The following is a 13,655-nucleotide window of genomic DNA, read 5'->3' on the forward strand; positions in this document are numbered from 1 at the left end:
TCAGGCCTTCTGTTCTACCTAACAGATATGCACCCGTACCAGAATACACCGGTAGCTATATGATATCACTTAGGGTGGGGGAAAAGTTGCTACACAAATATAAGATAAGTATCTGTCACCAAAATTCCGCATAGGTTTCACTTCATGGACAAATCTCTTTTTTCAACCTCATCTACAATTTAAGTATGTAACTTGTGATTTAAAATGTCCCCATGTTAGCATTGCCCAGCCTACGTACTGTGTACTGTGGATTATGGTGTTTCATGCTATGATTACATCAATCAGAATCATTCATGCCACCTAGTTATGTGAAAATTATATGTAACGTATTAACTACAATCGAGTTAAAAAAATACAATTATGCAATAAAATTGTGCTCATAATGGGTGGTCCATATATATATAAAACGGTTCCATATCATTGCTTTCTTTAACTGCTCTTTTGGGTATTAGCCATAGCTTTTTATTAGTGATAGGCAAGAGGTGAGTGATGTCTGCTTTGCAAAAAAAAATTCCCCATCATAATCGATGGCTTCTCTTAGAAAGCAATGAGACACAGATCATTAAATGAATAACTGTGGTCGTGGAAAGGGGCTCAATCTTCATCATATTTAAAGAATGACATGTTACTGAGCAGTGTTCCCATAGTCACAACTAGACCTGCTATCTGGTTGCCATGGAAACAGAAGAACACTACTTTGATACTCCCATGTACTAAGTTTCCACTACTTGCTGCAGGGAAAGATGGCGCACTATACTGAACTCCAATGCAAAGGGCCCAATAATTATGTCATGCACCACTAAATTCATGAAAGCATTTATAAAAAAACTTTTTTTTTTAACATAAATATTGTACATCTGATGTACATACTGTAAGTGACAGCAACAGTCCACACTGATCACCATTTTTATTTTGCACTCTGCAACGCTGTTTTTATTTAAAAAAAAAACTGATGCTATCTTCAGAACACATAAGCTTTTGAAATATTAAGTGTCGGGAAGGATAAATGGAGCTCCCCCAGAACCCAGTGCAGTCTAAAGTAGACTGTATCGTAACCTCAGAAGCTAGAGATTAAGAAAATCATGATTTCAACACATTATTTTTTATTTTTTAAAGAGCAGGTCATGCTCATACTCATGAAGGTTTCTGGCTGGGAATGACTATTTTTAAATGTGTATTCAGAAGCACATTAAAGAACAGAGATGCAAGTTTAAGGTCCATGCAGAGATCTCTTGAAAATGATAATACATTCATTTATCTTTATATGCATTGAGGTTACCTGCTAAAAATGATCCGGGAGTTTATCTTCATTAACTCACTGTGAATGCTGTAGGGAAATTGTAATGCATCAATATATATCTTAGGAAAAGTCTTTCATAGATCTAGCATTTAGGCCACTGATTTCCAACCTTTTTTGTTTTGAGGAACCCTTGAAGAATTTCTAAACATCTCGGGGAACTCCTATCTGGCTGACACATATTAGGTTCGACAGGGGTCCGTCACAAAATTTCACACCTCACGAGCCACCTCTATTTCCCACCCTCTACCCATGTATTTCTCTCCCATCCATCTCACTAACTCTCCCCCCTCCCGCGTCGCATGTATTTATCCCCTGCATCTCACTCTTACTCCCTCTTTTCCTCACTCACTCCCGCCCCCTCTCTTCCCTCACTCGCCCCTACCTTCCGTCAATTACCCCACTTTCACTCAATCCACCCTACAAAATGCATACCAAAAAAAAAAATACCCCCAGGGGGTAGTGGAGTCTGTGATCCGTAGGAGGAACCCCTGAGACTGCTTCAAGGGAATCACTGATTTAGGCTATTTATGGGTGTGTGTGTGTGTGTGTGTGTGTGTGTGTGTGTGTGTGTGTGTGTGTGTGTGTGTGTGTGTGTGTGTGTGTGTGTGTGTGTGTGTGTGTGTGTGTGTGATGTATGTTTGGTGATAGAGTATTCAAAATGATTGCAATGTTTACAACACGGTGCACAAAAACTTCTAGCATAAGTGGTATTTCAACTCAATATAGTAATTTAATATTTGTTCCTGGTGTAGATATACAAACCTATCAAGTACATGTGTAGCTTAAGGCAGTGCTACAAATTTCAAAAGGCAGTATATGGAATCTTCAGTTTTCCTTTTGTAAGACCACATCTGTGACTTCTGGACCCCTGAGTCGTGCTACATTAGTATGTGGCTCTTTTTGTCCCTATGAACTACATTGATGACTATGGGGGTTAATTATTAACGAGTGACAGTCACAGTGCACCATATACTCAAAAACAAAATGTTTCATGGTGAATAGCGATGGGCGAATCTGCCTCAATCCGTTTCCCAAATTTTCGCTGATGTTACCCCCCAAAATCTGTTTCACGGTGTAAAATCCACAACGGATTTGGGCAGTTTCAATCCGCACGGATTCATCAAAATTCGCCCTTGGATACAACCCGTGGGCGGATTTGTGGATTCCAATTCGCAGATTCAACAATTCCGTTGGCAGATTCTTACGCATCCGCCAACGGATTGCTGAATACGCGAGTTGGACTCTACAAATCCGTCCACGGGTTGCAGCATCCGTGGAGTGTATTGGTGAAAATAATAAAAAATACTCAAAATGCGAATCGTCCTTTTTAACAATAATCCACTGAAATCCGTAGAGGAACCGACCAATCCACTGCGGATCCAAATTCGCCAAAACAATTTGCCCATCACTAGTAGTGAAATGAATGATAGATGGGACGATACGTAACATGGTTGTTGTTTAAACAACAGGAGGATTGTTATAACAATGCTTTTCCATGGCTGATTTTTTAAATCATAAGTGTAAGAAAAAGAGTAAAGCCAGAACTATTCAGTCAACGGGCCATATATTGGGCCATACTCACTTAGTTGTGCTATTTCATTCAAATGTCTTCCGGTGCTGAATGGTGTTTTATGGAATAGCACCACTTAGTAAAGGTGGCCCTGTATGTTGCATACTACCTTCCTCTCATTCAGTTGCTCTATTGAAGCTGGCAACATAAAAGAGTAAACCCACTGTATTGCTGTACATTTCAAACGTGAACTATTGAGAAGAAAATGTTAAGACTTAAAATCTTAAATATCATCAAGCACAAGATTCCATATAATCACCGGAGCATCGTGGGAAAAGGAGAAGGGGAGAGGAGAGGAGAAGAGACGGAAGCAAAAGACCTGTCACCCATGCATGTCCTTGAACGTGGGATTTTTCCTCTTGCAGCTTCCTGTAGTATCTATGCTCACCACTTGGTGGCAGCAGAGCTCTCTGAAGATTTCGGAGCCTCCTTGGCAGTCAATGCGGTAGATTTCTCTGCTTCTTTTAAATTACTGCGGAAAAAAAATCTTCAAAACCACTAATGAAAAGACATATTCCCAGACACGGAATCTTAATGTCACTCATTTATCACTTACCCTGATTTTCTTTAAACGACTGCATTGAATTATACCATTAAATTGTGTTGTACTGTCAATCATATCCAAAAAAAAGCAAATAGAAAAAAAAAAAAACATATATATATATATATGTTTGATGCATACATATAAATAAAATGTATGAATTCATACCTGCATGCCCCGCCATGGAAAGACATGTAGCGTGCTGAACAACTTTATTATTTACCGTATGACTGCATGTTTTGCATGATGCATAGACAAGTATGGGATTAACATAGACAGAATTGAAATCCTCTCTTTCAATCATTCAGATAAAGAAGTATATAAAAACCCAGCGAGAGAGTTTTGCCAAACCAGAAAAATAAACCTGCCAGAATAATAATCTGAAATCACGTTAATGTGAATGCAATGTGTATCTCCTGTGCATGTTAATAGACGCAGGTAATTATCATGGTAAACAGAGTCAGCTTTGGCATTCCGATCACGTCTTTTCTGCAACGTCTTGTGTGTAGGTGTTTCGCTAAATTCCTTGTAACATTTGAGCATGAGCTATTCATATCAACCCATTTTTCTGCAAATCTCAGTTCAACCAAATCTTGAAGGGCAATCAGGATGTAGCTGTGTATGTACCGTGTGTGTGTGTATATGTGTGTAGGACAGTGTGCCTAATTGTGTCTTGATGAAGGCACATCCCCCATGCCCCCCCCCCTCCCATATGTTGCTTTGTCTTGAGATCCTTTGGGTTCCAGGAGCATTGTGTTGAGTTTCTGCCCCTGCTCTGCGTCACAGCTCACGTCACTCCTTCTTCCCCAGCTATTGGCATGGGGATGGGAGGGAGAAGCCTTTACTTATTATTAGCACAGTAGACCGTGAGTAAAAAGCCAATATTGAAGACTGAATCCCTTCGGCAGTCAGTGCAGAGCTATCTATCTATCCATCTCTCGCTCTCTCGGGCAGGAGCTGAAATCACTGCAGCCCTCCCCAGGTAGGAGAATTACAGATTGTTATTAGTCATAGCTGTGTGCCTGATTCATTAGCCACCTGTCCTGATTGGTATTGTTATTTTTTTAATTGTAGCTTTTTTTTTCTCTGCTCCATTGCATTTGATGGTTTGTGTAAAGCACAAGAGATTCGCTGTGTTAGTACTGGCTGGGTGTTTGCAGCATCCCTGAGAGCGGTGTAAGATCAGCTCTGAGCAGTGTGAGAGCCTGATCTGTATTATAGCTGCGTCTTCAGCCTCCAGCTTCCTTCACCCTGCTTAGTGCTCCATCTCCTGCACTGTAACACTGCTTTTCTAATGCTTACATGTATCTGTGCTACTGCAGGTTGAAGGACCACGTATTTTTATTATGGATATAAACCGCGATTAGCATTCTTGTCTTGTATCTTAGACTGCTGTCAGGTAAACAGCTGAACATGTAATATATTTAAATAATTCCTTCATCTCTATTTTGTCATTCATCCTCTCTCGGATGAATGATGCTATGAAGGTGTCGGGAAATGTGGTGAGTGCATTAATGTTGCAGTGATATTGGGACGGTGACCATGATTGACCAGTATGAATAAAGGCTGCGTGTGAAATGTGAGTCAGTATTATATTTTATTCCTGATGAATATGTGGATGAGATAGTCCTAGCAGCATATTCTCATGGGTTGGCTGGTACAGTAGATTGTCAGCTGCTTGTCAGCCCACAGGAATGGATTCATGATGCTATAGATCAGATGTTTCTCTCTCTCTCTCCCTCTCTCTCTCTGTTTTGTCCTCGCAGAAGTGGCAGCTGAGAAGCAGTAGCAGCATCTTTCTGTACCAGTCCTCGCTCATCATCCAACAATCTTATGCTACGAGGGGGAAAGAAGCAAAATAATATCACGTCTTTGGAGACACTGTAACTTTTTGCATACCCTTTATTTTCTACGTGTGTGGGCGATTTTCTGATCCAGGTAAAACAGAACTATGGTCTACATGAAAAAACTGAATATCTTCCCATGAGGATTATGACTCAAATTAGCCTTGGTTATTGACTCCCACCAATCCGAGGACCTGTGAATTCTCAGGAGAAGCAACACCAAGCACTGGGTCTTTGGAAAGGTGTCCTCGCTTCTCTGGGGATCCTGTGGACCTGAGATTCAACATGGGCCTTTGGAGAAGGTTGCATGGACCTGATTTATCCCAGGTGTGGTGCGCTCTCTGGCTTTTTCTTGTTTTATTTTGGAGGGGGATGGCCTGCCCCACATCCTGCATGTGTAGCTCAACCAGGATCTGGTGCAATCAGATAAATCCAGGGATTGCTGCCTTTCCAGTGCTGAAGGACCTTACACAGGCGGAGAACGTCACTGAAATGTAGGTACATCGCTAGGACCTAGTCTTAATGTCCATACAGTAAAATAGCGCAGCCGTATGCCTTGAAAGCTGTATATGCTGCTAAGGTTAGACTGTATTGTGTTCATCCGTGTAGGTGTATGTCAGTACATGTTAAGGGTACACATAAATAAATGTGTAATTTCATATTCACCTGAATAGCGACTAAAGTGCAAAATCCAACATTGGCTTCATGCAAAGAAAAAAAAAGAAAACTAGGAAAATCATACAGAATTAACCTTTTATACAGCAATGTGGTGTGTAGATGTTTTTTGATGCCTCCCTCCCATATTAGTGAATATGGTTAGAAATCAAGGATGCAACCATAGAAAGGGGTTTAAGGAAAGTCTGCAGCGAGACGCTGCCCCACTGTAAGAGAAGAAGGTGTGTGTGTGTGTGTGTGTGTGTGTGTGTGTGTGTGTGTGTGTGTGTGTGTGTGTGTGTGTGTGTGTGTGTGTGTGTGTGTGTGTGTGTGTGTGTGTGTGTGTGTGTGTGTGTTGGGATGCACTGACAGAAGGGGAATGTGCTGCTAGGAAGCTTAAAAGCCTTGCTTTGATTTAATTTTGACTTGACTTCTCCATGATATGATTTCGAGACCATTTAGATAATAAATCGTAATTGCCTGATAGTACAATTCCCTGGGAAGGGATCGGATGACAATACTCTAACTGTTCATACAGTACAAGGCACAGGGTTAGGGCATCGCTGATGTGTAACCCCTTGAGTTGCCTGTATGAATAATACGCCAGGTAGTATTATAGGTGCTAAGAGCTGATCTACTAGTTATCATGTATATTAGTGTTGGATTATATCAGTTGGGTTGATGCGGCAAATGAATGGGGCGAAGGTTTGGACTGAGAAGTAACAGAATAAGTCCTGTATGCAGCCATATAACTGACCCTGTGCAGAGCTATACAAGAGCTATAACATTAGAGAGAAAGTAGGACATTTCACAGCTCACTTCACCTATGGTACAGCACCTCGCTTATGCTTTAAACAACAGGAAGGTTGTAGAACAGGACTAGCTCAGATCTTCCATCAAATAGATGTATGTAAGAATGTGAGGACGGTAAAGAGCATGTATAGTTGCTGGCCTCTTTAGGCGTTAATAGGATACACCTACACACACGCACACACACACACACACACACACACACACATACACATTTATACTGTAACTGTGTTACTCACATGTGAAGAAAATGATTGGAAAAGCGGATTCAATCTAAGCAAGAGGTGGGAATGAAACAGAAGATAATAAACAATAATAATCAGATATGTAACAATGCACCTATCCATTGTATGAAAGCACACCTGCCATTGCTACCTGTGCAGTACACCAAGACGGTGCTACATTCTGTTACCCTCTCCCTTGTCAGATTTCAGACACATCTGGGTGTCTCCAGGTCATAGCTGTGATCCTGGTGCTGCATCTAATTGTATTCATTTCCTTATCTATATGACACCAAACCATAGACTCTAGCAGTTAGTGGCTGCCTTTGATAGGAGGGAGAACGCAGATAGCTTCTAGCTTACCTTATTCCGTTATCTTATTACAATGAGCATACTGAATATCCCACTGATAGATCAATTACTGGTTCTTCACAGTATATCCTCATGATCTGTAATAATGTTAATAGTATTATCATCCTGAACGTCAGTGCTTCTGTGCTAGAGAAAATCAATAGGCTGCAGACAGAAAACTAGCCAAATCTAGGCAAGAACTGCAGGTCTGGAGGACTGAATATTGTGTTTTATATACTCACCAAACATGAATGCACTGAACATATAACTCATCTACATGTTGTACTACTATATAAATATCATGATTCTGCCAAGTGCATCATAGAAACTAGAAAAAGCATAAATAGTATTGCAAAACAATTCTATAATCCCTAATAAAAGATATAGGTAAAGTATAATCACTGGTATTACAGGCAAATCAAAAGTCTGCATTGATAGAATATAAATGCACAGCAGCTTCCCTCTGCAAGAAAGGATTTATTTAGATGCTGTTTTTATAGAGGGGCTTTTTTTGGGGGGGTGGGGGCGAGGGGTTAGCCATTATGTCTCCTAGTTATACTGTACTGTAGTTCTATACAGTTATACTGATTCTGTGCTGATTTAAGTACATATTCAATAGATTATATTAGTAAATGTTTGCATCACCCTTTTATGCTAGATGCATTTAAGATGTGGATAAATCAGAAATAATGATTGTTGGGTTTTTTTGTTCTGCAATATTATATGATGGCCTTTAGTGAAGACGTGCAAAAAAACCTGTTGATGATGTGTAATAATAAGTGCACGCATTGTCTCCCAATGCACAAGGGGTGCGTAATCAGAGCTTCTATATACAGTATTATAAATGTGAAGGAAAGAGGATGGGCAAATAAAGGACAATATACAAAGTAACTGTGACATGTTCAAACCATCAGGTATTTTAAAGGTAGACAAAACCAATAGAGTACATTGCTTCTTCTTAAAAAAAAAAAAAACAATCAAAAAGACCAGTGGAGTCAATAAATTCCTATGGATTAGCACAATTATGTTACATAGACAATGCTAAACTATAATTAGATACCTTTAAAACAGTACCAATTGCCAGTGCATCATATTTTACTAAAAGCGTAACCTTCAAATCCCAGTGGCACAGGGGGAATATAAAAAAAAAAAACTTTTTATATTTTGTGATTTACGTGAGTGCTCATTTTGAGTATTAGAATTGTAGCATTTATTTTTTTCATGAACGTTTCTTTAACTGACAAAAATACAACAACCAGCCATTTATACAGTATGTGAAATACAACTAATGTGCTGCCAAGTAGTAGGCTACGGGGCCCTCTGGCAGAGAAAGGGTTAATTGAAACAAAAAAAGAGGCACATTTTAACAATATAATTTTCACTTTGTTTAGTTAACTAATTTACTGAGAATTTGCTAGTCGTATGAATAATTTACTGGAAAGTCAGAGACATCCAGTATGCAATGTGTAGCATGTGAAAAGGGTTTATAAATGTCCCCTCTAAAATATTGTAATCAACCTCTCCAAGTACTGTATGTCAATATATTCTGCATTTCCCTATTAACGCTGCAGTTCAGTCAATATCCTGCATGTGTGTTTTTTTTAATAAATCAGTTCTGTAGTAAGAAAAAATACTGTTAGCATTTTCTGTTTTAAAAAAAACAACTTTTAAAGACCAATTTTTTTGTATTCTATTTTAACAGCCATTTGCTAAGGCACTGCCCCTTCATGTCCTGTCACAAGCCCTGGCACACCCCTTTGTCAGCCCTGCCCTCCCTCTAGCACATGTCAGTGCAGGAGTGCTCATGAATATTCATGAGCTTCCACTGAGTGACAGAAGCAGAATATAAACAGATCCCTTCACTAATTATGTCACCAAATTTCGACCTATCAATACATGGAGAACCAATTGACCTGCAGCTATACAGTTCTTTAGGTAATTAGCGATTGCACACATAAAACTATTGAAGTAAAAAAAAAAAAAAAAAAAAAAAAAGACTGAAGTGCAGCTTTAATGAGTTAACATGCATTTTAATATACATACTGAAGAGGATCTGGTGCAATGCTGTTATTATTTATTTTTGGACGTTAGATTGAATAAAGGTTTAGGAAAGAGTCAGGAGATTTGTGCAGCCCCACAGGCAGAGAAATTGTTCGCTCTGTTATCGTAAGAAAGGAAGATTGCTATGCTGATCGGGGCTAAAACATTTTTTATTATTTGATGAAAATTGCCCAACATCTGACAAAACTGAAATCGCTTCTGTAACCTTTATTAAAATGCTGGGGCCTTTCTTAAGTGACTTTCCTTTGCCTAGTCCTTTGTGAATAGGGCCTGCAATGTATTGTGGTGGTGTTTTTTGTGTCTGGTATATCAAGTATGGGAGAGGAAAGGGGGGAAAGATACACAGAAGAGAAATAGGTCACATTGGAAGAGCAAGGGAGACTGAGAAAAGCAAGAGCGGAATGAATTTACTGTATGGAAGTGGAAAGAGACGAAACTGCAGAATTGTTCAGTATTTAACATTACTATCCTCCTTGTAGCAGGGAAGGGTGTTAAGGATTTCTACATGGTGGCTTCCTGTGGGCTGTAACAGTGTAGGGTTGAGATTCAATTGCTACGTGTTCCACAGAAGCCATTCACATGAAAACAGCATCAAAACTGTTAGACAAATGCTAACTGCAGTATCCTGAAGAATTATAGTGGTGATTAAGGATTAGATTAGTACTGTAGTTCTCAACCTTTTTTTTACATGGTGACCCCCTTGTTTATTTTTAAAACAGAGATGATACCCTTATTCCATTTATGCCACGACTTTTCATGTAAGAGCTATTCTAAATAGCTGTTTTATAGGTGGTTATTTATTTTATTTTTGTCAATTCAGTGTTTCTATTTGTTGCATTTTTTGTGTATACCTATTCATTTTGTCTTGCTCTATACATTTTCATAGCACCTCTTGCTTGGGGTTTTGACACACTACAGTGTTATGTTACCTATCACTGGATTATATACATTATAGTTTCGCATTACTGCATATCCCATCCCATATGGTTGTCCTCACCAGGATTCAAAGGGTTTTAGATTATGCTTGTAATCTATTTCTTGCCAAAAGGATCCGCATGGCATCCATTTGTATATATTTGATGGCACCTTAGCACAGGGATGGGGCTGAAGGACTAGTGCCACTTTGGAAGGAGCCTTAGGTTGTAATAAAGGCAATCCATTCAATGTTCACCTCATTTCATTCTTTATTTTATAAATATAAGATGCACATAAAATATTTCCAAATTCTGCCCCTCGGAATACAAATTCTATACACAGTTTTATTAAACTCCACTGCTGCAGCTATCGGGCACTGTATGGTTTTTAATTGGGAAAATGTACAAATCAAACTTTGACTTAATTATGGTATAAGTATTTACTGTATACACACGCATTGCTTCAATGGAAAGGATTACTACTGGAATATTTGTGGTGTATGCAAATGGTAGGAAAGGGACAGATGACAGAACAATGTTTTAATGATGACATTTTTAAATAAAACCTTGAGACCTTTGCCATGTGCTATTCAGATGTGTCTTTCATTGTGAGTAATATATACTGCTCATGTACAAGGGAGAGCACATCAAAATGTAAACAATATATATATTTTTTTTTTTACTGTGTGGGGCCAGGGTTTCTAAACATGTAGGGTTGTTAAAGGGGCAGTTCCTCAAGTAACCAAAGTAGACTACTGTTAGTGGTATGTTCAGTTATTAAACTTAGCTACTTTACACATTGTTTATGTTAAAGAAATACTTTAGAGGGTTTTCCAATCTTTGTATAATGTCTTTTGGTGTAAAGACTGTTCCTCAAATATGCAGGTAAATTGTTGTTTTTGTTTTGTTCTTTGTTTGCAAAGTAATTATGATGTTGTCTTTAGTTAAGTCTAATATACAGTACATACAAGACAGTGGGTCTTGTATGTGTCTGACGTGAACTCATCGGTAACATCATAATGCACATAGCCTGGTGGCATATGTGGAGAGTCAGACGGCTATAAAGTTTCGACAGAAAACAGACAACGAAAGAAAGAGAGTAAGTCAGTTGACATGAGGAGAAACGTATAATAAAGAGAGATGAATCTCACTCTAACTAGAGTTATTAATGAACAGCTGTGTGCTACCAGGGAAATAAAAACATATGAGAGCGAATAATTGCTAATAATAGCGAATAATAATAGTATTGCAAAAGGCGTGCCCCACAGAGATATCACTATAACGTTGCACGACAGTCTAATATTGATAATAGTCAAAGATAATTAACTAAGCACCTACACAGCAAGAGACATTAATAATAATATTAGTAAAGAACCTATTTATTAAATTATAATTGATAATAAAATCATCATAAAATTCCTCATGCAAATGAGAACTTAATGAAGAAAACAAACACCATGTGGAACTCAGATAATCACTGGTTGTGTTAACATATAAGTGTGAAGAGTTGATTCAGAATAAATGGCATGTGCACAGAGAAATGTACCCATACCAGGTATGTCATGTACACATTAGTATATTGTGTATATTGTGTATAAGGTATATTAACCTTACCATATTAAACCGCTAAATAGCTAATGGTGATCTATATATATCTGTGAGTTTATTCTGCTAAGGCTCACCTTGGTCACACCCAGTATCAACATATAAACTGTTGTGATCCATAAAGGTTAAATGGCTATGACTTGCACTTGTCGTAACTTGCTTACGACCAACTGCTTTGGGCCATAAATAGTGAATGCAATAACCGGATTACTTTTCCCGATATATTAGTATGTGGATTTCGTTTTCTGGCCACACACTCTATTGCATATCTATCGAATGTCACAGTAAATCTAAGGCAATCTTTGGAACCCCTATAAAATCAGATTCTCATCCGTGCCCAGCTATAGTCATATACCTTAATGATATGTAACTCAAATTGGTTCATTTATACGTTTATTCTTGCATCAAGTTATTTTGATACACACAGACTTGCAATATTCAAGTCTGCAAGACACTCACATGTAACTTTTGTAACTATTGCAAAGCAGAAAGCATATTGTTATATACTGAATCACAGAGAGAACGGAGCGGTCTATTAGCATCTAATGAAGTGTGTATCCTAAATGAAGATACATGCTAACACGCAATGTCATAACAGAAGACTACAGACATCCTTAGTGGTTGTGTTAGTCACTAGTTTCGGAGCTCTGTATTTCTCAGCTACTACCGCCATTAATCTTAGTTAAACATTTAATGCGTACAGTTTTGCTGCATTCCAACCACCTTTTCCTGCTATTATAGCGTTAATAGCTTATTGCTAAGCAGGAAGGTTAGTGATACATTTATTCTGCACAATATAATTAGAGAAGTGTACATATACTGCATTATCCACACTAATTTAGAATAAACTGTTAGTTTATAGAGAGCTGTTTACACGCTATCATTGACGTTCCCTCCACCCCCCCCCCCCCCTCCCCTCCGGGTGTCTAAATCGCCATCTACGGAACTACGTTCTGCTCCACCAACGCTACCAGAGATCTCAATAAATTCTAATGGCCAATAGCCAGTGAAGATCCCAACCATATAATATAATAAGATAAACTCTAATGGAACACACAAAGTGTTCCCCCCACTCCAAATAAATATGAGAATGTGAGTGATAGTTGAAATACTGATGTGTATTAATGAGCAAAAGTAAATAACATAGAATTACACTGTGCGTAAAGCGCAAATCACATGATAATGCAAAAAAGGAAGGAATGTTAAGTCCTCCCTATGTTTTTCCCATATATGCCGAGACATACTGTAGGGGTGGGTGTCTTGAAGGTTACATATGGGACCCATCGTCTAAATTCTCTTCTGGTTTTCCCCATGTACTTTTATCCACATCTACAGGTTGCCAAATAAATTACCCCTCTAGTTTTGACTGCTGCCTGCTCCTTAAAGGTGGATATCCAAGCAGTTCTTTCTAATTCTTAAAAATTGTCCAGTGGTTCCTTGAATCAGTGGTTTGGGATGATGACTATCAGCCCTTAGGTAGCTATTGGTAGCTTTTGGTTTCTTAAACGTAGAGGTAGCCAGACGGCATTCAGATGTTGTAAGAATGTTCAGGTCAAGAAATGTGATACAGGTGTCACTGACCTCTGACGTGAGATTTAAATTGTGGTCGTTGGAGTTCAATAATTCTAAGAATGTTAGCAGTTCTTTTTTGCTTCCTCTCCACAGGATCATAATATCATCAATGTATCTTATCCATACATCAATGTGGTTGGTATATTGATACATTGCCTCCGAGAATACACTCACTTCCTCCCACCAGCCAAGATAAAGATTAGCTTAGATGG

At 38.6% G+C, this 13,655-nt stretch overlaps 1 protein-coding gene across 6 annotated transcripts in view; it reads left to right on the forward strand.

The window, feature by feature from the left end:
• The first annotated feature begins 4,133 nt into the window (after window positions 1-4,133).
• NTRK2 (neurotrophic receptor tyrosine kinase 2) overlaps window positions 4,134-13,655 on the forward strand; it is a 290,024-nt gene continuing 280,502 nt past the window's right edge. For 2 of the 6 annotated variants that reach the window (XM_075598969.1, XM_075598971.1), the window contains exons 1-2: window positions 4,136-4,393; window positions 5,178-5,749. In XM_075598969.1, the coding sequence (XP_075455084.1) occupies window positions 5,541-5,749 (209 nt within the window). In that variant the 5' untranslated portion in view covers window positions 4,136-4,393; window positions 5,178-5,540. Of the gene's footprint in view, window positions 4,394-4,548; window positions 4,811-5,177; window positions 5,750-13,655 lie in introns of those variants that run through there. The other 4 variants (XM_075598957.1, XM_075598964.1, XM_075598975.1 and 1 more) reach the window with 4 other exon arrangements.

The sequence above is a fragment of the Ascaphus truei genome, chromosome 1 (genome assembly GCF_040206685.1).
Source record: "Ascaphus truei isolate aAscTru1 chromosome 1, aAscTru1.hap1, whole genome shotgun sequence".
Lineage (NCBI taxonomy): Eukaryota > Metazoa > Chordata > Amphibia > Anura > Ascaphidae > Ascaphus > Ascaphus truei.